Source organism: Nerophis lumbriciformis, linkage group LG17 (assembly GCF_033978685.3).
Source record: "Nerophis lumbriciformis linkage group LG17, RoL_Nlum_v2.1, whole genome shotgun sequence".
NCBI classification, from domain to species: domain Eukaryota; kingdom Metazoa; phylum Chordata; class Actinopteri; order Syngnathiformes; family Syngnathidae; genus Nerophis; species Nerophis lumbriciformis.
This window is the reverse complement of record NC_084564.2, coordinates 26,540,710-26,568,101: the sequence shown is the minus strand read 5'-3', so window position 1 is coordinate 26,568,101 and position 27,392 is coordinate 26,540,710. Positions and strand designations below refer to the sequence as shown.

The following is a 27,392-nucleotide window of genomic DNA, read 5'->3' as shown; positions in this document are numbered from 1 at the left end:
AAATATTGACTGTTGTTACCAAAAGTATATTAAGTGGGATTTTTCAGAAAAACAAATATATACAGTAACACAAAAACAACCTATCTCTGTGATCACTATAGGTGTATAAATAATAATATAGTGTTAAAAAAAATCAGTCCCTTGGGCACAAAACTTAAAATAATACAAATCTCCAAAAAGTGCACTTCTACTGCTATTTGACATAACTGTTTGTTATGATGCTTTGACATTTTTGCACTTTATTTCTTTATTGAAAGAAAATTCTATGAAGAGAAAAGTTGTTTGCAAATGTGGTTACAATGCTAAAAAATGAAAAGTTAAAGCTAAAAAAAGAAATACACTTTATTGAGTTAACATTATTTCTTTACAGCTATATGTATATATGAGTTAGGCTAGGGATTATAACAACTACACTACACAGCATGCAACGGGAGTGATGCGCATGCGCGGTAACACGCCTCGTCTGCATCATTTATAACTAGACAGACAACACATATACAGTGTGATTTTGTTTTGTTTACAAAGGAAGAAAAACAAAAGTTAAAAAAGGGAGATGTTGTATATATATGTGTATGTGCTGCGGTTGCTTTAAGAACGTTGCGACAGCTGCCGTAAAGGTGGTGCGTTGCTAGCCTGGTTGCTATGTTTCCGGTTGGTCGTAAAAGTGTTTGTCATGTGTTTGTACCCTGCTCAAATATCTCAGTAAAGTTATTCATTGGATTATACCTTTTGTTTTAACTTTATTACACCTTGGAGCGCTTTTTCCGGTCCATTGTTTTTCCTGCTTTCCCTATCTGCGCCTCATGACTGAGCTACGTGATGTAATTTCTTGTGATGTCTCAAAGGGCATTTCTGGTCGGAACGGGATTCGTTCCCAGGGATTCGAATAAAGAACCAACTCTTTTCTTTTCTATAGTGGTCTCGATAACGGGTACCGGTTCTCAAAAAAGGATTCGAGTCCGAGGACTCGGTTCTTTTCTTATCGAACAACCGGGAAAACCGGTTTCGAGTATCATCCCTAGTTGTGCGTGGTTGAATGTATGTATGTATGTGTATGCTTGCTTTTGTGCTCCTATTTTGTGTTTGTCATATCGCATTTTTGTGCTTGCCATCAGGTTTCAGCATTCCATGCACCTCTGGACCCCCTGCCAAAAGCTCCTTCTAGCTTATCTGGGGGACCCTTTCACTTACCACCATCCTTAAATGGATATTCGCTACTGTTGTAATCGTAATATGGTATTGTGAATAAACTTGAAACTAAACTAAACTAAACTAACACAACTCTATCTACTTCTGCCAGATGTTTGCCGCTTTAGGAAAACTAAACAAAGCTAACTTTCTCTCACAGCCAAACAAACATTGTGTTGGGTCCATTGCTCAGCATTCTAACACTGCGTAATTGTCGTAGACAGCCGAGCAGTGCACAGCGATAAAACCGCCGACATTTATAGGGAAAAAAAGAGGAAATTCATAGTAGGTCTATTTTAAAGTGCATACATACGGTGATAGATAAAGCTGCTAGATGTTGTCTGCTCATAATACTTCAAATACCAATTTGCGCATGAGATGAGTTTGCTAAGTAAAAAAATGAGCTGCCATTTCTTTATTTATTTTTTTTATGGAAGGAACTGCTGTTCTATTCGTGTCCACTGGATGTCGCAATAGCAATTCTATAAGGCAAATAAAACAGTTTAATGCCAGGGCCGAGCAATTATGCCAAGCAAGCGTTGCACAATAAAGCCTGGCTGCAGCTCCTACACCTTGACCCAAATGAAATGTAAAACCTGACATTTTACATGTTTTCCTTCCTTCGAGCACATCTTGCTTAGGCACCTTCATTTCCCCAAAATGTATTTGTCAAAAAAGAGAAAAGTAGACGCAGAGTATAAGTCAACCCTCCTGAATAGTTTCTACCTCCATTTGTATTGTTTGTTGAGTTAGCACAGAATTAATACGAGGAAATGCCAACTGAGGTATTTGATACCTATAAGATTTTATGTTTGTATTTTTTTCAATCCCAGATAGGCTGTAACTTAAAGTGTAATTGCTTTTTCACTGAGACGAAGTCGAAGTTCATTGTGTTTTTGAAACTGCACCGATTTTCTCCTCAGAATTTTCAATTTGAATTGTTTCGTTCAGAGGATTATTTGTAATATGCACATTTTCAGAATGTGCTTTTTCTATTTTTGGCCAAAAAAAAACAAAAGAATTGGCTCCACTTTTCAAAATGTGCTAGCTCAATGCTCATTGTGCCATATACAAGCTGCTGATTGGCTTTAGCGATTCTAAATGGCGATTTTAACAATTTCCAAATTTGCTAGTGAAAAGTCCAACTAAAATGCACGTTTATGTAATAAATACAATACTCGGAGTATGAACACTGTGTAGGGCCCATCAAAAGACTAGACTGGCACATTCAGCTTTAGAGATGTCCGATAATGGCTTTTTTGCCGATATCCGATATTCCTGTATTTTCCAACTCTTAATTACCGATTCCGATATCAACCGATACCGATACATACAGTCGTGGAATTAACACATTATTATGCCTAATTTTGTTGTGATGATGCCCCGCTGGATGCATTAAACAATGTCATAGGTTTTCCAAAATAAATCAACTCAAGTTATGGAAAAAAATGCCAACATGGCACTGCCATATTTATTATTGAAGTCACAAAGTGCATTATTTTTTTTAACATGCCTCAAAACAGCAGTTTGGAATTCGGGACATGCTCTCCTTGAGAGAGTGTGAGAGGGTTGAGGTGGGCGGGGTTGGGGGGGCGGGGTATTGGGTAAGGGGCAGCGGGGGTGTATATTGTAGCGTCCCGGAAGAGTTAGCGCTGCAAGGGGTTCTGGGTATTTGTTCTGTTGTGTTTATGTTGTGTTACGGTGCGGATGTTCTCCCGAAATGTGTTTGTCATTCTTGTTTGGTGTGGGTTCACAGTGTGGCGAATATTTGTAACAGTGTTAAAGTTGTTTATACGGCCACCCTCAGTGTGACCTGTATAGCTGATGACCAAGTATGACTTGCATTCACTTGTCTGTGTGAAAAGCCGTAGATATTATGTGATTGGGCCGGCACGCAAAGGCAGTGCCTTTAAGGCACGCCCCCAATATTGTTGTCTGGGTGGAAATCGGGAGAAATTCAGGAGAATGGTTGCCCCGGGCGATTTTCTGTAGGGGCACTGAAATTCCGGAGTCTCCCGGGAAAATCGGGAGGGTTGGCAAGTATGACTGGGAGACGCAACTGCTCTGTACTTCTCCGTACGTCCGTGTACCACTCCGTACAGCAGCGTTTTAAAAAGTCATACATTTTACTTTTTGAAACCCATACGATAATTGGCGATATTACATTTTAAAGCATTTATCGGCCGATAATATCGGCCGACATCTCTATTCAGCTTATTGGCAAAAACTACTTCCTGGCTAGGCAACAACGTAGTCTGTACACTACTGCCATTTAACGTCTTGGAATTGCAACTGCATGCAAAATATACTATAACACAGGCAAATGAGTGTAAGAAATGAATATATAACAACTTGACAACACAGTTATTACCAGATTAATGCTAAATGTTAATTAAAAAATGTGTTTTATTAAGCAAATTTACATTCATCAACACTTGAACATACTTAAAAATACCGAAAATTGGTAACGTTTAGTACAAGTATTGATTTCCAGGTATCAGGGATTGGTACCGTATCGATTTAAATGTGAAAGGTACACAACCCTATTGTTGAGGCGGTGTTGGAGCTCGTGACAGGCAGGCTAGCGGGTGGCATGTTTCGAGAGATGATGGATGGACATGACGACGACGGAAAAGGCATCTCTGCCAAAAATCCTAAAACGTATTATCCTTACCTACTCGAGTCTTTAGAGCAGGCAGGTCCACACACCATCATGCTTTTTGTAAGATCGAACACCGGGGGGAGGAATTATGTGAGCCAGCATGAAAAATGTCTCAAGTATAAGAACGAGCCCGGAATTGTGTTTTTCTTTTCATTTCCACTTTATAACAAGAACCCCCAGTAGGCAGCCTTAATACATGGATTCCTTATGTATTACTTTTAAAGGATAGTGGTTAGTGACCCTGCAGCCAAATTTAAACGACCTTGGGTAAAACCTTAGCATATGTATTGTTTAACATGCTTTATTATTATTATTATTATTATTACTGATTTAATGATATTTTGTTGATGAAAATTAAAATCTGAAGTGGCACTCAAAGTTTGCTCATAATATTCTACCCTGTATACAGTCAAGTGCACTCAGTGCTTTGCGCAGTATACTAAGACGAAATGTGGGCTTTCGCACTAAAGCATCGAGCAGGGATATTTAACAAAATTGTTTTGGGGGCCACATTTCCGAAAAGTTAAAGACCAAGGGGCTGGACTTCTCTCTTCACTAACAAGTCTTATTTTGTACATTCCGGAGATTTAGATTTTGGTCAGTTTATTTTGTCAGAGTTACAGGAGAGCTATGTTCTCTCAAGGACTTTCGGCAAAAAAAGCCAGCCAAAGATCATTTCTATGACAGCAGTCTGGTGTTTTTTTAAGAACCTTCTGCAAAAATGAGTCTCTCACAAGTTTTTTTAATTAAACTTCAGGGCCACCAGTTGGCATACTTGCGAACCTTAAGACCTCCGAACTCGGGACATGGGGGAGGGGGGGTTCGAGGTGGGCGGGGTTGTGGGGGCGAGGTTTGGGTAGGATGGGGGTGTATATATATATATATATATATATATATATATATATATATGTGTATATATAATTAGCTGTAATTCACTGAAATTCAAGTATTTCATATATATATATATATATATATATATATATATATATATATATATATATATATATATATATATATATATATATATATATATATATATATATATATATATATATATATATTAGGGCTGCGAATCTTTGGGTGTCCCACGATTCGATTCAATATCGATTCTTGGGGTCACGATTCGATTTAAAATCGATTTTTTTCGATTCAACGCGATTCCCGATTCAAAAGGATTCTCTATTCATTCAATACATAGAATTTCAGCAGGATCTACCCCAGTCTGCTGACATGCAAGCAGAGTAGTAGATTTTTGTAAAAAACTTTTATAATTGTAAAGGACAATATTTTATCAACTGATTACAATATTGTAAATTTGCTTTAACTATTAGATGAACCAAAAATATGACCTATTTTATCTTTGTGAAAATATTGGACACAGTGTGTTGTCAAGCTTATGAGATGCGATGCAAGTGTAAGCCACTGTGACACTATTGTTCTTTTTTTTTTTTTTTTAATAAATGTCTAATTATTTTAAATCACTGCTATGTTGAAATTGTAACTAATATTGATACTGTTGTTGATAATATTCATTTTTGTTTCACTCCTTTTGATTTGTTCTGTGTCGTGATTGTGTCTCCTCTCAATTGCTCTGTTTATTGCAGTTCTGAGTGTTGCTGGGTGGGGTTTGGTTTTGGAATTGGATTGCATTGTTATGGTAATGCTGTGTATTGTTTTGTTGGATTGATAAATTAAAAAATAAATATTTAAAAAAAATAAAATAAAAAAAATAAATAAATAAAATAAAATAAATAAATAAATAAAATTTTTTTAAATGATAATCGATTCTGATTCGCACAACGTGAGAATCGCAATTCGAATTCAAATCGATTTTTTCCCACACCCCTAATATTGTTGTCCGGGTGGAAATCGGGAGAAATTTGGGAGAATGGTTGCCCGGGGAGATTCTCGGGAGGGGCACTGAAATTCGGGAGTCTCCCCGGAAAATCGGGAGGGTTGGCAAGTATGCCAGTTGGATAGCTCAAATGATGACAAAGAAAGGAGCGACAATGGAACTTTGATGAACACTACATGTATAACTAAAAAAGTTGAAGAAATGAATAAGTACTGCCTCAGGTACATACATCAAGTTACGAAAAAAATGTGTATCTGCCAAAAATGAGGACTTAAAGGGGTGCCTTGAGGAACGCCTCAGTAAATAAAATCACAAGTTTTTACTCCAGTGTTCTATGTTTTCTACCAAGGTTAAAATGTCAATGCAAGGACCTGCCAATGTGTTTGCAGTGGTCCAAGTTCCTCTGTACAACAGAAAGCATCCTTGTGTTGTTAGGAATTCGCTGCAAAAATGTTTGCCTCCCAAGTTTTGAACTGAACTGAAGCTGGTATGGTTTTATTCCCGGGTCGTATTTGGCTCCCAGGCCGACAGTTGAATAGCCTTGGCTTAGAGAAATGACTCGTCGCAGCCTCGTCTCAGCTTGTTGCCTTGTATTTGATCAGAGAATGTGTAAACAAGAGATCTTTACTGAAGCAAAACGTTAAAAAAAATTTAAATTCTACTTAAAATACATTTTAACAAAGTAAATGACTATGTTAAAATACATGAGCACAACCTAAATATAATACTAAAATTACACTGTAAAGTAAGTCTCCACATACAAAAAAATGATAATGTGATCTGTTTTAACCCATGTCCAAAGCTTTCAGAAGACCTTATCTCTTTCCACACACACACAATGGTCTTTTAAGACCCCCGCGTCCCTCTGTCCGCCGGCGCAACGCGACCTAGTACGCATGCGCGGAAAATGTGCACGTCATAGTCACCTACAGTGTTGCTTTGTGTGCAAGTTCTTAAATTAAATTTAACTTATCTGAAAACAATGGCTGGACTCTCTTCCACTCTGGCGTTGCCGGCAATGAGAGGCGACGGGCTGGGGTGGGAATTCTTGTTGCCCCCCGGCTCAGAGCCTGCACGTTGGAGTTCAACCCGGTGGACGAGAGGGTAGCTTCCCTCTGCCTTCGGGTGTGGGGACGGGTCCTGACTGTGGTTTGCGCTTACGCGCCAAACCGCAGCTCAGAGTACCCACCCTTTTTGGATTCGCTCGAGGGAGTACTTGAGAGTGCTCCCCCGGGTGATTCCCTCGTTCTACTGGGGGACTTCAATGCTCATGTTGACAGCGACAGTGAAACCTGGAGTGGCGTGATTGGGAAGAATGGCCGCCCGAATCTGAACCCGAGTGGTGTTCTGTTATTGGACTTTTGTGCCCGTCACAGATTGTCCATAATGAACACCATGTTCGAACATAAGGGTGTCCATATGTGCACTTGGCACCAGGACACCCTAGGCCGCAGTTCCATGATCGACTTTGTAGTTGTGTCGTCGGATTTGCGGCCTCATGTTTTGGACACTCGGGTGAAGAGAGGGGCGGAGCTTTCAACCGATCACCACCTGGTGGTGAGTTGGCTGCGATGGTGGGGGAGGATGCCGGACAGACCTGGCAGGCCCAAACGCATTGTGAGGGTTTGCTGGGAACGTCTGGCAGAATCTCCTGTCAGAGAGAGTTTCAATTCCCACCTCCGGAAGAACTTTGAACATGTCACGAGGGAGGTGCTGGACATTGAGTCCGAGTGGACCATGTTCCGCACCGCTATTGTCGAGGCAGCTGATTGGAGCTGTGGCCGCAAGGTAGTTGGTGCCTGTCGTGGCGGTAATCCTAGAACCCGTTGGTGGACACCGGCGGTGAGGGATGCCGTCAAGCTGAAGAAGGAGTCCTATCGGGTTCTTTTGGCTCATAGGACTCCTGAGGCAGCGGACAGGTACCGACAGGCCAAGCGGTGTGCGGCTTCAGCGGTTGCGGAGGCAAAAACTCGGACATGGGAGGAGTTCGGGGGAAGCCATGGAAAACGACTTCCGGACGGCTTTGAAGCGATTCTGGACCACCATCCGCCGCCTCAGGAAGGGGAAGCAGTGCACTATCAACACCGTGTATGGTGAGGATGGTGTTCTGCTGACCTCGACTGCGGATGTTGTGGATCGGTGGAGGGAATACTTCGAAGACCTCCTCAATCCCACCAACACGTCTTCCTATGAGGAATCAGTGCCTGGGGAATCTGTGGTGGGCTCTTCTATTTCTGGGGCTGAGGTTGCTGAGGTAGTTAAAAAGCTCCTCGGTGGCAAGGCCCCGGGGGTGGATGAGACCCGCTCGGAGTTCCTTAAGGCTCTGGATGCTGTGGGGCTGTCTTGGTTGACAAGACTCTGCAGCATCGCGTGGACATCGGGGGCGGTACCTCTGGATTGGCAGACCGGGGTGGTGGTTCCTCTCTTTAAGAAAGGGAACCGGAGGGTGTGTTCTAACTATCGTGGGATCACACTCCTCAGCCTTCCCGGTAAGGTCTATTCAGGTGTACTGGAGAGGAGGCTACGCCGGATAGTCGAACCTCGGATTCAGGAGGAACAGTGTGGTTTTCGTCCTGGTCGTGGAACTGTGGACCAGCTCTATACTCTCGGCAGGGTCCTTGAGGGTGCATGGGAGTTTGCCCACCAGTCTACATGTGTTTTGTGGACTTGGAGAAGGCATTCGACCGTGTCCCTCGGGAAGTCCTGTGGGGAGTGCTCAGAGAGTATAGGGTATCGGACTGTCTGATTTTGGCAGTCCGCTCCCTGTATGATCAGTGTCAGAGCTTGGTCCGCATTGCCGGCAGTAAGTCGGACACGTTTCCAGTGAGGGTTGGACTCCGCCAAGGCTGCCCTTTGTCACCGATTCTGTTCATAACTTTTATGGACATAATTTCTAGGCGCAGTCAAGGCGTTGAGGGGATCTGGTTTGGTGGCTGCAGGATTAGTTCTCTGCTTTTTGCAGATGATGTGGTCCTGATGGCTTCATCTGGCCAGGATCTTCAGCTCTCGCTGGATCGGTTCGCAGCCGAGTGTGAAGCGACTGGGATGAGAATCAGCACCTCCAAGTCCGAGTCCATGGTTCTCGCCCGGAAAAGGGTGGAATGCCATCTTCGGGTTGGGGAGGAGACCCTTCCCCAAGTGGAGGAGTTCAAGTACCTCGGAGTCTTGTTCACGAGTGAGGGAAGAGTGGATCGTGAGATCGACAGGCGGATCGGTGCGGCATCTTCAGTAATGCGGATGCTGTATCGATCCGTTGTGGTGAAGAAGGAGCTGAGCCGGAAGGCAAAGCTCTCAATTTACCGGTCGATCTACGTTCCCATCCTCACCTATGGTCATGAGCTTTGGGTTATGACCGAAAGGACAAGATCACGGGTACAAGCGGCCGAAATGAGTTTCCTCCGCCGGGTGGCAGGGCTCTCCCTTAGAGATAGGGTGAGAAGCTCTGTCATCCGGGGGGAGCTCCAAGTAAAGCCGCTGCTCCTCCACATCGAGAGGAGCCAGATGAGGTGGTTCGGGCATCTGGTCAGGATGCCACCCGATCGCCTCCCTCGGGAGGTGTTTAGGGCACGTCCGACCGGTAGGAGGCCACGGGGAAGACCCAGGACACGTTGGGAAGACTATGTCTCCCGGCTGGCCTGGGAACGCCTCGGGATCCCCCGGGAGGAGCTGGACGAAGTGGCTGGGGAGAGGGAAGTCTGGGCTTCCCTGCTTAGGCTGCTGCCCCCGCGACCCGACCTCGGATAAGCGGAAGAAGATGGATGGATGGATGGATGAACACAATCCAGTGTTGTGGTATTTCAATTAACTGGAATCCAGTGTGCTGTGGGCCCCTATTGTAGTGAATCACACCTGAGACATCATGAATTATTCAAATCGTTATTGGACATGTAAAAGTAAACAATGTGACAAAGAATATTTTACATCAATCAATCTAAAGATCTAGATATCTGGTCAGGACACTCCTCACTCTTTTGCCTTCACCTTCAATGTCCTTTCGTTTTTGGTGATTTTATATACTCTGAACCTAGCCGTTGAGTCCGCGACATATATGGCGAACAATAACTGATACAGTCTGCTTTGCCAATCAAAATGCATTTGCTGTTTTCCGTAGTCTTCCCTCGTCGGTCAGGTAATACAAGGCACACGCTACCTTTTTTATCATATCCACGGGAGCCCGCATTCTCGTTGTCTCTCCTTCGACAAATGAACAAAGTTTTTCAGTAAGTAGAATCACAGCTGACCTGAACATTCGAAAGTTCTCTTGCCGTCTGAGATGTGTTGTATCCCAAATAGCTGCAATCGTGCGTTTCCTTCACTTAAGGTATTCATGTGTGATTTCCACAAGTAGAAGAAGGAGAAACACGGGCATATCTTTCCAGTGGTTAGCTCCGGTTGTTATGAAGGCTGGCTGTGGCTCGTTCCGACGTCACTTCCTCTCCGAACTCAGTTTGTAAACGATCAATGAGTCCATACAAAGCTAAGAGCCGGATATTCAAGAAATACACGGCGCACTTAAATTATCCAAAGAGGGTTACCTTAAACGATGGTTTAGTGTGGCTGACACGATGCTTAGGCTAAATAATTATTTGTTTAAGGGGTTTTCAGGCTTAGTGTAGACATAGCCTAAAACAGAATTACACAGAAAGTATTTCCTGCTAATTAGAGCAGCTTTCACTAACAAGGTCAACTAATGCATCTAGGTTAAATGATGAGAGTTTTCTGCAGCTATTACTAGAGGATCACTCCAGATGGATGCTGAACTCAAGTACCATGAATCACCTTTTAAAATTATGCAGATTGAGTGTTCCCTGAATTGCTTTTGTCGTTGCTAGACTTATGTAGCTATGAAAGATTCTATGCGATTTGTCTGAAATGTCGGATATGTTGAAACTAATAGGCCTCAGTCATTTTTCAAATACTGGAGTCGAAGCGTGAAGGACCCCCAAATGACCACTGGAAAATGAGTAATTTTATTTCAAAACAAATTGGATGGGAAATAAAGTTAAATGAATGGCCAACAAGCAGGCGCCGTTATGTCAATTTGGGTGTCTGAGCAGAGAGATAGAGTGCAGGATAGAGGCGCCATGAATGATGTTGTTTGTTACACCAAACAAAATAATGCGAGCAAGCTTCATTGCTCACTAAATTGGTGTGCTGGCCTGTCTCCTGGTCTCTACTCCACACTCGTGATGCTGTGCTCAAAGTCTAGAAGTTGGAACCTTTGGGCACATTGCGATTTGATTATTATTCAGGGCTACGATTCGATTAAAATTCTGATTTTAATTTTCCTACTGCACTGTGTCAATCTTTCTTGCCTTTGGTCTGCTCAGATTTACTAGGAGAGCATCTCTTTTTGCGGCCAGTAGGCTAGCGCAACACACACTCACTAAATCTATCAAAGTTGCTAATTATTGATGCTTTGATTTAGTTACAATCACGGCCAAACAGACACGGAGAGAGCGAACATGAGCGCTATGTTGTCATCAAATTTTGATGCACCGATTGGTCCAGATGGGTGTTGCTTACTGAAGTAAAACTTTTGAAGAAAATTGGATTTCACCTCTTGGTAGAGAATTTTCTAAACCAGTGATTCTTAGCCATCAGGACATGAGCACTCCCTACAAGGCCGCCAAAAAAATTCTGATTCTCAGCTGTAGGCCCCTACTTGTGGTAGTGATGACAATATCAAACTAACCGAAAAGTAAATCATCAATCAATCAAAGTTTATTTATATAGCCATAAATCACAAGTGTCTCAAAGGGCTGCACAAGCCACAACAACATTTCTCAGATCCCACATCAGGGCAAGAAAAAACTCAACTCAATGGGATACAATGAGAAACCTTGGAGGGGACTGCAGATGTGTGGGTGGGAACAGCTAGCGCGTCAACTGTGGTCACCTAATAACCTCTCCACGCAGAAGAGGGGGGCAGAGCAGAAAAGAGACGGCAGATCAACTGGTCTAAAAGGGGGGGCTATTTAAAGGCGAGCGTATACAAATTAGTTTTAAGATGGGACTTAAATGCTTCTACTGAGGTAGCATTTCAAACTGTTACCAGGAGTGCATTCCAGAGTACTGGAGCCCGAATAGAAAACACTCTATAGCCCGCAGAGTTTCGAGCTAAAGACAGAGAGAAGTTTCATAAGTGCAAACATTATGACTAAATAAGTAAAACTGCATATTCATTTGCACTTAAATTGTATTAACAGTTTAGGTAATAAACATACATATATGTATATGTGTATATATATATATATATATATATATATATATATATATATATATATATATATATATATATATATATATATATATATATATATATATATATATATATATATGTATGTATGTATGTACATATATATATATATATATATATATATATATATATATATATATATATATATATATATATGTATGTATGTTTATGTATGTTCCTTAACTAATATGTCAATAAAATGTGTATATATATATATATATATATATATATATATATATATATATATATATATATGTATGTTTATGTATGTTCCTTAACTAATATGTCAATAAAATGTGTATATATATATATATATATATATATATATATATATATATATATATATATATATATATATATATATATATATACACACACATACATATATACAAACATACATATATGTATACATACATATATACATAAATACATATATATATATATATATATATATATATATATACATGTGGCGAAGTTGGTTTGAGTGGCCGTGCCAGCAATCGGAGGGTTGCTCTTTACTGGGGTTCAATCCCCACCTTCTACCATCCGAGTCACGTCCGTTGTGTCCTTGGGCAAGACACTTCACCCCTTGCTCCTGATGGCTGCTGGTTAGCGCCTTGCATGGCAGCTCCCGCCATCAGTTTGTGAATGTGTGTGTGAATGTGGAAATAGTGTCGAAGCGCTTTGAGTACCTTGAAGATAGAAAAGCGCTATACAAGTATAACCCATTTATCATTTATGTATTTATATACATACATTCACACACACACACACACATATATATATATATATTTATTTACACATATATATATATGCATACATACATTTATACATACATACATATATGTATACATACACAACCTAGATTTCATGTTTAAAGAACATTGGCAATAATGCCACATTTTAGGACCATATTATTTTATTCAACATATGTAAATAACTGATGTTCGGACATTTGTCCATCAGTTCACAATTGTCCATGTTCCAATTATGATGCATCAGAGAATCAATCACTTCTCTTACCTCTACGACACAACAAAACTTTTCTGTAGCTGACTAACTCAATATACTGCTAGATATGCTTTAATTGTTTTAATCTGGCTGGAAACCATGGGAAGGTCTAGCCTATCCTTGCTAATTACCTCTCATTTCCCCCTGTTGTCTTTTTTTAATTTACAGAGCAACTCAGTTGATATCCCTGAAGTGTGACTGACTTGAAGTTAAACTGTGGTGATTTATTTTTTGGAGTAAAAAGTGCAACGCAACCTTCAGCAAACTTTTTATTTATTTTAAAAATATATATATAAAACCATGTTTTTTTTTTTCTCCTCTGTTTCAGTTACACAGCCGTCGCAATGCCCATGCTGTACAACACTCGCTACAGTTCTCGAAGAAGGGTGACTGTTATGATCTCAGTGGTGTGGGTGCTGTCTTTCGCCATATCCTGCCCCCTGCTGTTTGGGCTCAATAACACAAGTAAGACAAAAACATGTTTGTACTAAAAAGACCCATGATGTTTAAACTATAAGAATTGAAATACAGTAAAGACACAAACAGATACTTGGGCCATTATACCAAATTGATGCCATTTGGTTGTTACTTAGAGATGACCTATATTGAACTTAATTTTTGCGATTTATAAATGTTACAATGTTGGATACTCGTGGTAAACAGTGCCAAAGCGTCAAAACATAATGTTCATGCATTTTGGCGTGAGCCTGTACGCAGTTTTGGATGCCTCTGTTCACAATGAGGCGGAATTACTTATTTAGACATTAAGTCAGGGGTGTCAAATGTACGGCCCTGTTGATGAGCAGAATTGTTTGCTATGAAAGAAACTGCTGTTCTAAATGTGTCCACTAGATGTCGCAATAGCAATTATTTGTATCTTTGTAGATTATGCTACATATGTAAAAAAAAAAAATAGACCACATGATGTTAGTGCACCAGTCGAGGAAAATTATCAAACTACATAAATAACGTCCTGTAATTTGAATTTGATATTATATTTGTATCTTGATGGATTGAAAATTAACACCAATTAGTTGACTGATGAACATTATCACATAATTTATTCAGAAAGTATAAATAACGACAAATAAAGGTAGAATACCATCACACATTTTGCATGGCATCCTTCTAGAGCGTTATTATCGCTGCTAAATAAAGAAAGCGCTTAACTTCCTCAAATAAAGGTAGAATACTATTAATCGGGACAGCACGGTGGAGGAGGGGTTAGTGCATTTGCCTAACAATATGCAGGTCCTGGGTTCGATCCTGCGCTCGGGTTCTTTCTGTGTGGAGTTTGCATGTTCTCCCCGTGACTGCGTGGGTTCCCTCCGGGTACTCCGGCTTCCTCCCACCTCCAAAGACATGCACCTGGGGATAGGTTGATTGGCAACACTAAATTGGCCCTAGTGTGTGAATGTTGTCTGTCTATCTGTGTTGGCCCTGTGATGAGGGGGCGACTTGTCCAGGGTGTACCCCGCCTTCCGCCCGATTGTAGCTGAGATAGGCTGCAGCACCCCCCACAACCCCGAAAGGGATAAGCGGTAGAAAATGGATGGATGGAGGGATACTATTAACCATAACATGTAAGTGTAAAAAAAAAAAAAACAACAACATTAGGATTTGTATAGTTTCAGAATGTGCTTGTTCTATTTTTAAACAAAGAAAACAATCTGAAGTTTTCTTTATTTTTAAATTATCGTGCCGTTATTTTACTAATCCGGCCCACTTAGGAGTAGATTTTTCTCAGCGTGGCCCCAGATCGAAAATTTGTTTGACACCCCTGCATTAAGTAAAGCCCTCAGCTACAGTGGGATGGATGGCTGCTATGCGGAAACACAAGAAAAGCAGGATGAAGAATTATTGTTATATAATCTTGGCATGTACATTATAACAATGACATGCAGTAAACGTAAATGCTGATGAAGCTGCTTTTTTTTTGTGACCGGTTGAATCTATGTATTGTTTATGAAGTTTATTTTTGACCGTTTCTGGAATTAAAATAGCGGTGACAACTTCAAAATATATATTTAAACAGTGCATATTTTGTAACAATTCATCATGACACTGTCAGGGAGGGTGTGGCGTGGTTTCATTCGCAATCCGGGAACGCCTCAAGAACTGAAGATCTTGCAGACGGCTTCAAAAACAGGTTATAAAAGTGACCGTGGAGCAAATTTTACACCAAAGTTTATCCAATACATATTATCCGGACCACAATGGAGTGTAGATTAAAATATGCATAGGTCCCCTTTAAATTTTTGTTTTTTTGCAGCTCTAAATGTGATAGTACACATATTGAACTACTTAAAATATGTATTGGTCCATCTCAGGCAACTGTATTTCCTTTCAAGATTACCAAGCTTTGATTGATTGATTGAGACTTTTATTAGTAGATTGCACAGTGAAGTACATATTCCGTTCAATTGACCACTAAATGGTAACAGCTGAAGATGACTCATTTGAGTAACATGACTTAAAGTAACAGGAGTGAACCTGAAATATAGCCATATTACGGTTATTTGCACTAAAAGGTTAAACATCGGTGAACAAGTAGATATAAATAAATGCCCAACCTTCTTGCATATATACTTTGCCAATTTGCACTCAGGCAAATTGGTGTAATTAGAACTATGGGTGCAGCAAGCAATAATTGTAGTACAGCAAAAAGCAGAACAACATTTAGATCGTCATACTATACTCCTCGGAAATCTAAACATTGACAGAGCTCAAGGTTTTTAACACTTAAGTAAAACAATGGCTGAAACTGAAATAGGGTTATGAACATTGATTTAACAATTATTGTAATATTTCAATTGTCTGCTTGTATCTCTATAAGTTAAATATGCTAAACGTTTTTGAATATTTTACTTGTGCTCTTAAACTTTTAGTAAACGCATAACCAGGGTTTACAAATTAGCTTTGGCTAGGGAACTACATGTGTATTTATATGAAATTAAGTTTGATGTATTTGTCCCTGTTCAATAAACATAAATGACAAAAAGAATATGATAATTTAGTTGGCAGGACTATGCTGGGATCCCTCTCCCATTCCCTCATAAAATATGCTAAAAACATAAATACCGTGTTTTCCAGACCAATGGGCGCACCGGATTATAAGGCACACTGCCAAAGAATGGTCTATTTTTTATCTTTTTTCATATATTAGGCACACTAGATTATAGGGCGCATTAAAAGGAGTCATTATTTATTTATTTTTTTTTTTCTAAATAGAAAACACTTCCTTGTGGTCTACATAACATGTACATGAACTCTAATAACTAAAGTTTCTTGGGTGAATAATATAAACTCACTACACCGGTATGTTTTAGCGCTTTCATGGCGAGTTTGCTGACAGAGTAACAACTTTACACTACTTTAAATTACAAATGGCAGCATGTCACATAACAAGAAGATAGAGAAAAAGAAGAAGCTTATCGACTCGCCGATGCGCGCAAATCTTCAGGACTTATGCAGATCCCAAATACAGATCAGCAGGTACGAGAAGGTAAAAAAAGTCGCTTTTGCATAATATTGTGAAACAAAACGCCAGATAATATGTCTTACCTTACACACACACCATAATAATACTCATATATTTATTGCGCCGACAATTATTCAAGCGGTGCGGCTTCATAACTTACCTAAGTTGTAGTAAAACATTTTGATAGATTTTTGAACGCCGTGTGTAATGTTCTATATTTTCAATGGAACATTTAAAATGTTGGTGTTGTTTACTTGAAACACATTGCAATCATAGCTTGTCTCTTATGTTTGACTGCCATCTACTGGTCACACTTGTCATTACATTATCATCATCATCAATCTTTATTGCAGACCTCCGCTCGAATGCAGCTGAGATAGGCTCCAGCACCCCCTGCGACCCCAAAAGGGACAAGCGGTAGAAAATGGATGGGTGGAAGATCCATGACACATATACAAACACAATACAAAACAAAACAATAAAACATTAAAAATAAAACAATAAAACATAAAGCCCACCATTTACCAAATAAAATAGTTTTGAGGGTAGTAAGCTCAACCAAATGTATTCCATACATTAGGCGCACCGGGTTATAAGGCACACTGTCGAGTTTTGAGGAAAACAAAATTATTTGAAGTGCACCTTATAGTCCAGAAAATACGGTAAGTGAACTTTTGGCTTTCCGATTGTCTGCAGATGATCCCATACAGATCATGACATAAACATTTTAAACGCCAGTGCCACCGATTAGGTGGAATGGACGCATAATGGCTTATCAGAACATGCACCAAATGAACCTTTGATCTGAGCTATTGTACCGTTGTAGCCAACATTTTAAATATGGGACAAAACAATATAATAACAATATGAACTTCGACTTACCTCGGCCACTCTGGGTCAGGAATCTTTTAAAATGTGTAATACTATTGCTATGGTGCGGTTGGATAAGTTAAAGAGTGAACTTTGACATTAGGATTGTATAGCAATGATAATTTGTGTAAGTTTTATGAGCAATAATGGCGACTACAGCTATAAAATGCACGGCTATGGCCTTTGGTCTCACTTCTCGCTGGCGCTCATCGAATCTGGATGCTTTTCCTTCCCTGTTTGTCTTGTCTTAGGCCCTGTCTACATTAAGCCGGAAAACCCTTAAACAAATAATTATTTAGCCAAAGCATCGTGTCAGCCACACTAAACCATCGTTTAAGGTCCCCGTCCTTGGATAATTTTTTACACGGGTAAGTGCACCGTGTATTTCTTTAATCTTCGGCTCTTAGCTTTGTATGGACTCATTAATTGTTTACAAACTGAGTTCGGAGAAGAAGTGACGCCAGAAAAGCAGCGCCCCACACAGAAAGTGATGTCGGAAAGAACGTGCCACAGCCAGTTTCCACTCGAAGGTAAACCCTAGACAGATGGTGGCGAGTCATACAGACATGCCGTGTTTCTACTTCTTCTACATGTACAGATGCTTGTGGAAATCACACATGGATACCTTAAGAGAAAGTGATTGCAGCTATTTCAGATACAACACTTCTCAGACGACAAGAGAACTTTCCAATATCTGGGTCAGCTGTGATACGAAATTGACAAGAGCTTTCTCAACGAGAAGCTCAAATCCGGGAGAACCTGCCTGTCCTGACGGAAACTTTGTTGCTAGACATAGGATGGATTCCTAGGGGAAGCAAAGTGCCACGTGTCTGCCGATTCATTCAGGACGACGTTGAAGACACCTACTTATTCGGAACCATGATAACAGGACATCTTCTGATTGGAGTGAGCGTTACCTGGTGTATCGACACATTGGAAGATGCTGGCAGCTGTTCAAGGTACCCTATAGCTGCCACAAATGACTGAAAGATAGGCAGAGCTGTGGGGACTCAGACTTTTATCATTTTAGATCAAATTACAAACGGTCTTTCTGCTCTGCAAGGCGAAGTAAGAAGAGATCATTGACCATTTTTAGACAATTGTAAAAAAAATTGCGCGCTCAAACATAAACATTCTAATCTGGTTTGTTTTCCCTGGCTGGAACAACGTGGCAAGGTTGTTTCTTCGAGACTCCCCCTACAGGACACTGCAGTGAAAATATATCAAAATGTTTTAGTACGACTTTGGTAAGCTATGAAGCCGCACCGCTTCATGGATTGTCGGCGCATTAAACATACAAGTATTATTATGGTGTGTATATAAGGTAAGACAATATCGTTTTGTTTCGCAATATTATGCAAAAGCAATTTTTCTTACATTCTGGTACCTCCTGATCTGTATTTGGGATCTGCATTAATCCTGAAAAATTGTGCGCTTCCGCCTTTGTAGTCCGTGACGACACCGTAGTTGATAAGCTTCTTGTTATTTTTCTTGTTATGGGACATTCATCCTCTGCTGTTGCCATTTATAATATGAAGTAGTGTAAAGTTCTTACTGATATCTGTCAATAAACTCGCCATGAAAGCGCTAAAATATACCGGTGTTGTGAGTTTATATTATTCACCCAAGGAACTTTAGTTATTAGAGCGTTCCGGTCGGACGGTTTTTCACGGGACACATTGCCGACCTTGTTGTTTCCGGGTGAGGAGATGCTGCTCCATTATTGGTTTAAGTAAAGTCTGAATGTCATTAAAACAGTTACTTCCATCTTTTGACACTTCTTCCACTCCCGTCCTTGCACGCTACACCGCTAGATGACGGGGAGAAGACGCTGTCGAAGGTGAGCCACGTAAATAAGACCGCCCACAAAACGGCGCATCAGAAAGCGGCTTGAAGATGATCTGTAAAACATCATCTATGCAACATTTTGACCAAAGAACCACCATTACATGTTATGTAGACCACAAGAAAGTGTTTTACATTTAGAACAAAATAAAAATGACAACACTCCTTTAGTGCGCCCTATAATCCGGTGCACCTTAGATATGAAAAAATGTCTAAAATAGACCATTTATCGGCAGTGCGCTTTATAATCCAGTGCGTCCTATGGTCCGGAAAATACGGTATTTGTCTCCCTGATGCATGAAGGCTCAAGAGGGGACATCGAGTTCTAAAGGTGATTATTAGTCACTGCCGTCTCATTGTCTGCACAGCAGTTAGACTCAGAAAAGTGTCTGCAAAGCCAAGACCTTTATCAAGAAAAAAAAAAGAAGGCATCAGCTCTGTCATGACAAACTTGATGGAGTTTCTCAGCTGCTAGGAATAAAAAGGACAGCAAGGAAAAGAGGAAGAACAAAAATAAATTGTCTGAATAACCCACCAGGTGTGGCGAGGTTACATTTTCTGATGAATTTCCCAGAGATTCAGCCACAAACCGCACAAACCCTCAGTTGTTGCAAATGCAATTTCAAGCTCCAGGATGTCACGCCTTATTGAATAAGGGATGAAACGTCCTCACGAGGTCCTTAAAGGGAACTAAAGATAAATACTGTTTTTGTCCTATTTGATTCTGCCTCACAGCCACGCGGGATGCTTCACTTTGTGTGATCGCCAATCCCGCCTTTGTGGTGTACTCCTCCATTGTGTCCTTCTACGTCCCCTTCATCATCACTCTGCTGGTTTACGTGCAAATCTACGTGGTCCTGAGGAAGCGCAGGAAGCGAGTCAACAACAAACCCAAGCAGCGTGCGTGTCAAGCCGCCGTGCCAGACGTGGCCACTTCTCTCAAGGTGAGCTTTTGTCAAGATACAGAATAGAATAGAATAGACCTTTATCGTCATTGTACATTGTACAACGAAATTGCAAGCAAACATATTTAGTGCAAATTCCTAATGACATTAAAAAAATAAGAACATGGTACTAAGATAAATACATACAAATAATACATAAACAACATAAAATACCATTTAAAAACAATACAATTGATGGTAATGGTTGTTTGTTTGGAACATACTTTACAAGTTTCACTGAAGTACACTGTTATACACACACTAAAACATGTCGGGTTGAAAAAAAAACCAATTTCAACCCAACTGCTGGTTCAGAAAAGGACAAACCCCATATTTGAGTTATTAACTCAATTTTGGGTACATTTTTTCAACCCAACTTTTGCGTTGAATCATTTAACCAAAAAGTTGAGTTATGATGGCTTAATGTTGGGTTATTCACAACCAAACTATTGTGTTGAATTATTTAACCCAAAGGTTGAGTTATGCTAACTCAATGTTGGTTGATTCAGGTCTCTGCATTGACATTTTAACCTTGGTAGAAAACATAGAACACCGGAGTAAAAACTTGTGATTTTATTTACTCAGGCTGTATGTGTTAATATATCCCTGCTGGTACAGAAAAGGACGTACCCCTTATGAGTTATTTTAATTCAACACACACTAAAACATGTTGGGTTAAAAACTAATCCAATTTCAACCCAACTGCTGGTTCAGAAAAAGACGAACCCCATATTTGAGTTAACTCAACATTTTGGGTCAATTTTATCAACCCAACTTTTGCGTTGAATCATTTAACCAAAACGTTGAGTTATGATAACTTGATGTTGGGTTATTCACAACCAAACTATTGGGTTGAATTATTTAACCCAAAAGTTGAGTTATGCCAACTCAATGTTGGTTGATTTATAACCTGACTATTGGATTGCATTTATTGCTGCAAAAACATTGGCAAGTCCCTGCAGTGACATTTTAACCTTGGTAGAATACATAGAACACTGGAGTGAAAACTTGTGATTTTATTTACTAAGGCATTCTTTAAGGCACCGCTTAAAGTCCTCTCATTTTTGGCAGTTACACATTTTTTTTGTAATTTGATTTATATAGCTTAGGCAGTAAATATTCATTTTTTGAACATTTTTAGTTATACACACACTTAAAACTTGTTGGGTTAAAAAATAACCCAATTTCAACACAACTGCTGGTTCAGAAAAGGACAAACCCCTTATTTGAGTTATTTTAACTCAACATTTTGTGTTAATTTTTTCAACCCAACTTTTGCGTTGATTAATTTAACCAAAAAGTTGAGTTATGATAACTTAATGTTGGGTTATTCCCAAGCAAACTGTTGGGTTAAATTATTCAACCCAAAAAATGAGTTATGCTAACTCAATGTTGGTTGATTCATGCTAACTCAATGTTGGTTGATTCATAACCCAACTACTGGGTTGGATGTATTTAACACAAACGCTGAGTTATGTTCACTACAATGGGTTAGGGTTATTTTGGGTTATTCCAAACCCTGTAACGACAAGGTCACATTTTACTGCGCGGATCGTTCTCCCAAGATGCAGCAGGAACTCCAGAGACGAGGTGCAGGTGAGACATTGATTTATTGTCCATGAATCATGCAAAATTACAAAAAGACAAAAGTGATTGTGGCAAAAAACAGGAATAAATAACTCTCTGATTAGTGGCCAGGAGCAGGTGAGCGTCCTGAACACTAATCAGAGGCAGGTGAAACTAATCTGCAGTCACGGCAACTAAACACAAACCCAGGGGTGCTGAAAACAGAACTGAGGTAGTCAAACTAACAGATCATAACAAACCTAACTATTGGGTTGCGCAATTTAACGCTCCTTGACCCAATAGTTGGTTAAAAATTATAATTTTACCGCTGGTTTGTCCTACTCCTTCACAACTACTGATCAAAATTATTTGTATTTCATGAAAATATACTCAAAAGCAAGATATGAGTGATTTTATTTTATTTTTTTCAAATTGCCGTGTATGGTCATAGTAGTTCTGTACAACATGCTCAAATATTTTCATGTACATAGGATGTGTGATTGTAAATAATGTTAATGAGATTAATCCTTAATAAAATTCCCTTCAAGAAAAAAGTACATTTTTAGTAAAGAAAAGCCTTTTACCCAAACATGCGTTACTCATTGAAAAACAACCCAAAAATGGTTCATAGTTTTAAAAACCCAAAAAGTGAATTAAAATAATACCTTTACAACCAAAAAAATTAAATTGGGTTATCAAATTAACCCAGCATTTTTAGTGTGTACAAATTGATGAAGACAATGTATAGTAGATAGATATTACTTTATTATTGATACATATATATATATTTTTATATATACATATATTTGTATATATGTATATGTGTGAATATATATATATATATATATATATATATATATATATATATATATATATATATATATATAAACATACATATATATATATATACATGAACATACATATATATATATATATATATATATATATATATATATATATATATATACATACACATACATATATATATAAATAAATATATATATATATATATATATAAATGATAATGATAAATGGGTTGTACTTGTATAGCGCTTTTCTACCTTCAAGGTACTCAAAGCGCTTTGACACTACTTCCACATTTACCCATTCACACACACATTCACACACTGATGGAGGCATATATATATATATATATATATATATATATATATATATATATATATATATATATATGCATATATATATATATTAAAAAAAAAAATATATATATATATATATATATATATACACATATATACATATACACATATACACTTATACACATATACATGGGCTGACAAATGATTAAAATATATAATCCAAATTAATCGCATTTTGTTCATAGATAACTCAAAATTAAACGCGACTATTTGCAGATAGATATCATTTTTCATCATTATTAAGTGTACCCTGGACAGATAATTTTCACGTTTTAACACCATGAATGAACAATCAGTTTTCTTTAATGAAATGTGTTTTAAAAATTATGCTCTTTTAAACAGCTCAACACACAAAAAATTGCCAGCTGCGTGTTGGTGTCTTGCCAGATTTTGTATTTTGTGGAAATACAGAATTTGTAGTACTGCTTTAGGAGCACTTGTATTCAGAGAAGGAGCTACACCATGTTTAAATACCAGTTTCACGCTTTAATATTGCAAAATGTGGATTGTTACATGGGTGGTGCTTTACTTCTGTGTTCAGATTACGGTTAAGGAGCAACGTAGCATTCAGATTGTTACTGTTACTGTGTTCAGTAAGTCAGATGACAAAAAAGCTCAACAGATATAAAAGATGGTAAGCAGGAAGTCGAAAGGTGAATTTTTTTTTATTGCAAACAGTTAATTCGACATCAAAACATATCTAGACACTTTTTCAAAACAATCACACACTTGCTATAAATCCGGATTAACTACATGAACAACATGTTTTGTAATGTTATGTGATATTTGCACCTAAAAAAATTAAAATGCAAGTACGTCAGTTGAGGAATATGGTTGCGGGGGATTTTTCTGGCTGGCTGAAATTGGGTCTTAGTTGTTTTATAAAATGTCCTGGTCGAGTCCTCAATTACAGAATGATTAACAGGCTGAAAATAAATGGTATTAATACATAGAGAAGGTTAAAAATGGCCATGCAACAATATGAAGACCATTAACTTGTCAACATGCAATGTACAGAATATCAGAAGCATTTATTCAGGTGGAAATATCACAGACTATATTACCAAACATCATGTGGGGAGAGTGTTTTGCATTTTACCCATCAGGCTTTGTAGTGGACTTAAATGGGTGTATTTTAAAAATGTGCGTGGTACTTACACATGTTTTATAATGCCCACATAGTACTGTGGGCAGGTGGTGCTTTGTGTGCCACATATGTTTTAACTTTCTGTGTTGGTTATGTTTTTTTGCACCATGATCGGGTAAGGTTGTTTGGATTGGGTCATATAAAATGCTGCTGTGCTCTATGTAATATGAAACCCATGGTCAGTGACTCATATTGATTATTTTGGCCATATGATGGCAGCATGTTTACAATGTAAAAACTGCCATGTATTTAAAATTTAACTCTGGACATTCCTCGGGCCAGACTTTAAATTAATCTTGTGACGTCTGACGATGCTATCGTGCCGCAATTGGCTTGCGCACCATAGTTTCGATACCCCTGGTAAAGACTTGTATTTGTTATATCCGTCCCCTTAAACCGCTGGTTTTCCACACATACAACAGCTTTAACCAACCATGTGGGAGGACACCAGTGTTGGGAATAACAGCAATATAACTAACATCATTGCCAGGTTCCAGACCTACTGTACTGAAACGTAACACTAAATTGCTGACTGAGTGTGTTTGATTTAATTTGAACAATTTAATTGGTCAGCCGTCCGGCATTTACATTAGTCTAATGTGACGAGGCTAAATTAATTGGCAAAATGTGAAGCTCTTGGACCCGGAAAAATCCATAAATTAGCTGCAGCAATTTACAAAGTGTGATGTTCAAAGTGTGGAGAAAGAAGTAAAGAATTATAGTTTGGAAATGACAGCTGTCACTTATAGTTAATTCCTTTTTTAAAGGTAATTTGCCAAACACTTACTGACACATCCTGTGGTCAACGTTTCCTCCAAGGTGTGCGTCTGTGCAATTGGGCACTGCTCAAGCGTCCTCTGCGTACGGCAAATCTATGCCATGCACAAAATCAAATAAAAAAATAAGCGCATAACAATTTTCGACAAACGGACACGACAGAGAAAACAGTTTTCGTCATCATTGTTCAAATATTGTAACGTCTGTCGAGACGCTTTGAGGACATGAATTCCATCCATCACTTTACTGAGCAAAACTCTTTATTGTCGGCCATAAACACATCACCAAAACATTAGTAAAAAAAATTATATGTAGCAAAAGTGGTCATTTTCTGCAGTACAAACCAGACCAAAAGCAACTTTGTTATATCAACAGCAGCCGCTCGCTCTTTCTCACTTGCACCAACACATAGCCAGTGATGCGTTTACAGCCACACAAAAAGTCGGACAACTCCAACACCACACATAAAGTGTCATTCTAGGTCGTTACACTATGATTTACCAATCAAATGTGTGCTTATTCTAGTGTAATTTATTAGGAATCTTAATTTATAAATATTAATCATGAAATGCTGTTAGTATATTAAATAAATACTAATAAAAATATATTTTTTACAAACAGGAAATTGCAGCAATGTACACATGATCCCCTGCTTACATTTCATTGTGCAACATGTGAATGTTTTAATGGGAACTAAATGCAATGTCTGAAAGGGGTACAAATTATTTCCAAAGCAGGACCTCCACCCAGACAAACAATACAAGTACACAGTCATGAAAACCAATATTTTTTGTTATTGTCATTGTAAGTGTGCCTAAACTCTTATATTAAAAAATCATCTCATGGAAATGACTGCTGTCATTTGATTATAATAATAAGAGAATGTTGTCTGTCTATCTGTGTTGGCCCTGCGATAAAGTGGGCACTTGTCCAGGGTGTACACCGCCTTCTGCCCGAATGCAGCTGAGATAGGCTCCAGCACCCCGCGGTAGAAAATGGATGGATGGATGGAGATTGAACTTGTTATTTAGTCAGGTTTCGGACAGGTGTGCTGATAGTGTAGCCACAGTGTGCATGTCTGATGTTGCTCACATGGGCTCCACTGAATGCTCAGGGAGTTTTTGCATTTGCTCACACACATGAAAAATTAGAGGGAACATTGCCTGTGGTCTTGGAAAATGTTTTCCTGTGTTACAGAAGAGTCAAGGTGATGGCATGCAAGCAGCATGAGAAAACATCTAAGGAGAAAGTTGAAACTATAGTCGCAGCTGTCGATTATTTTGCCCGATTAATCGAGTGATCGGATAAAACACACTTAATACCCTCAATGCTTTTTTTAGGGTAAATGGCTGGAATAAACAAAAACATTGTTCTAATAAATGCAAATAATTAACATTTAAATTGCAGTTTTAACATGAGCACAGTAATATAAATAATAATAAAAAAAACTGTTCACTGCTGACAGATTATGGCACCCACATACCACCGCTCTTACAGTATGTGCACTCTATTGCAGCAGCAGTGCAGAAACGTTATCCGTTTATTTAAACTCCATGCTGTCCGGATTTTATTCATTTGTAGTAGTTACACTCATTAAACAATTAATCAAAGCAAAATAATATGAATCAAAGCTTTTTTCTAAACAATTGACTCTCATTTAATTGATTAATCCATTGATTCTAAAATCAATCAATCAATCAATGTTTATTTATATAGCCCTAAATCAGGAGGAACTGTACTTTTTGGGGAGAATTTTGCCCATTGTTCACAGTCATTATGAAAGACATGACGGATGTACTTTGTTTTAATGCATTTTAACTCGTAAATAAATGTAAATAAAAGTCCACTTACAGCGGAGCAAATGGGAAGTCCTCTCCTCCGCCCATAAAACCCAACAAAAAAACATCCAAAAAGCGCCACTTACATTTTGTGACTTGAATATTAACCAAGTATTAGTGATAATGTTATTATAAGCGCGAACACAGTTGAACTATTTATAGCGCCACTCTAATCCCTTTGTTTACATCAAGTGGTAAGCTGTTTCCTAGCTTCCTTTGCTCTTGAAAGTTTATTGTAGATCATAAATCATGCCTCTCACCTGGATAGTAGAAGGACCAGGATGTAATCTAAAAAATTGCTACACTTTGACAGCCAATTTAGACCTGGAAAAGGCGAGAACAACACGAAAAGACGCTTGGTCCCACCTGCCATCTTTTTCTTCGCGAGGATTATGAGTTATTTTTCATCCAAAACAGAAATATAACAAGTTTCTATCAGTCGGCATCTAATGACAGCAGACACTGTACAGTAAGTGATGTTTTACTATGTTTGTTGGCTGTCATGAAGTCTGCAGTGAGTAAAAATCCGCGATGTAGTGGGAATAAAAAGCGAATGTCGTGATGCATTTTTGAAATGCTTAGAATGATCTGAATACATAAATATCATATGGTATTATAAATGTGACTGTTGAATGAGTTATGGGTTATACTTGTATATAGCTTTTCTACCTTCAAGGTACTCAAAGCGCTTTGATACTATTTTCACATTCACACACTGATGGCAGGAGCTGCCATGCAAGGCCCTAACCATCAGGAGCAAGGGTGAAGTGTCTTGCTCAGGGACACAAC

The 27,392-nt window shown here is 38.9% G+C and overlaps 1 protein-coding gene across 4 annotated transcripts in view; it reads left to right on the top strand.

Moving 5' to 3' along the window:
- Window positions 1–27,392, top strand: part of drd2a (dopamine receptor D2a) — a 235,195-nt gene that overhangs the window by 194,896 nt on the left and 12,907 nt on the right. For all 4 annotated transcript variants that reach the window (XM_061972984.1, XM_061972981.1, XM_061972983.1 and 1 more), the window contains exons 4-5: window positions 13,304–13,440; window positions 19,907–20,115. In XM_061972984.1, coding sequence (XP_061828968.1) covers window positions 13,304–13,440; window positions 19,907–20,115 — 346 coding nt within the window. The remainder of the gene's footprint in view (window positions 1–13,303; window positions 13,441–19,906; window positions 20,116–27,392) is intronic.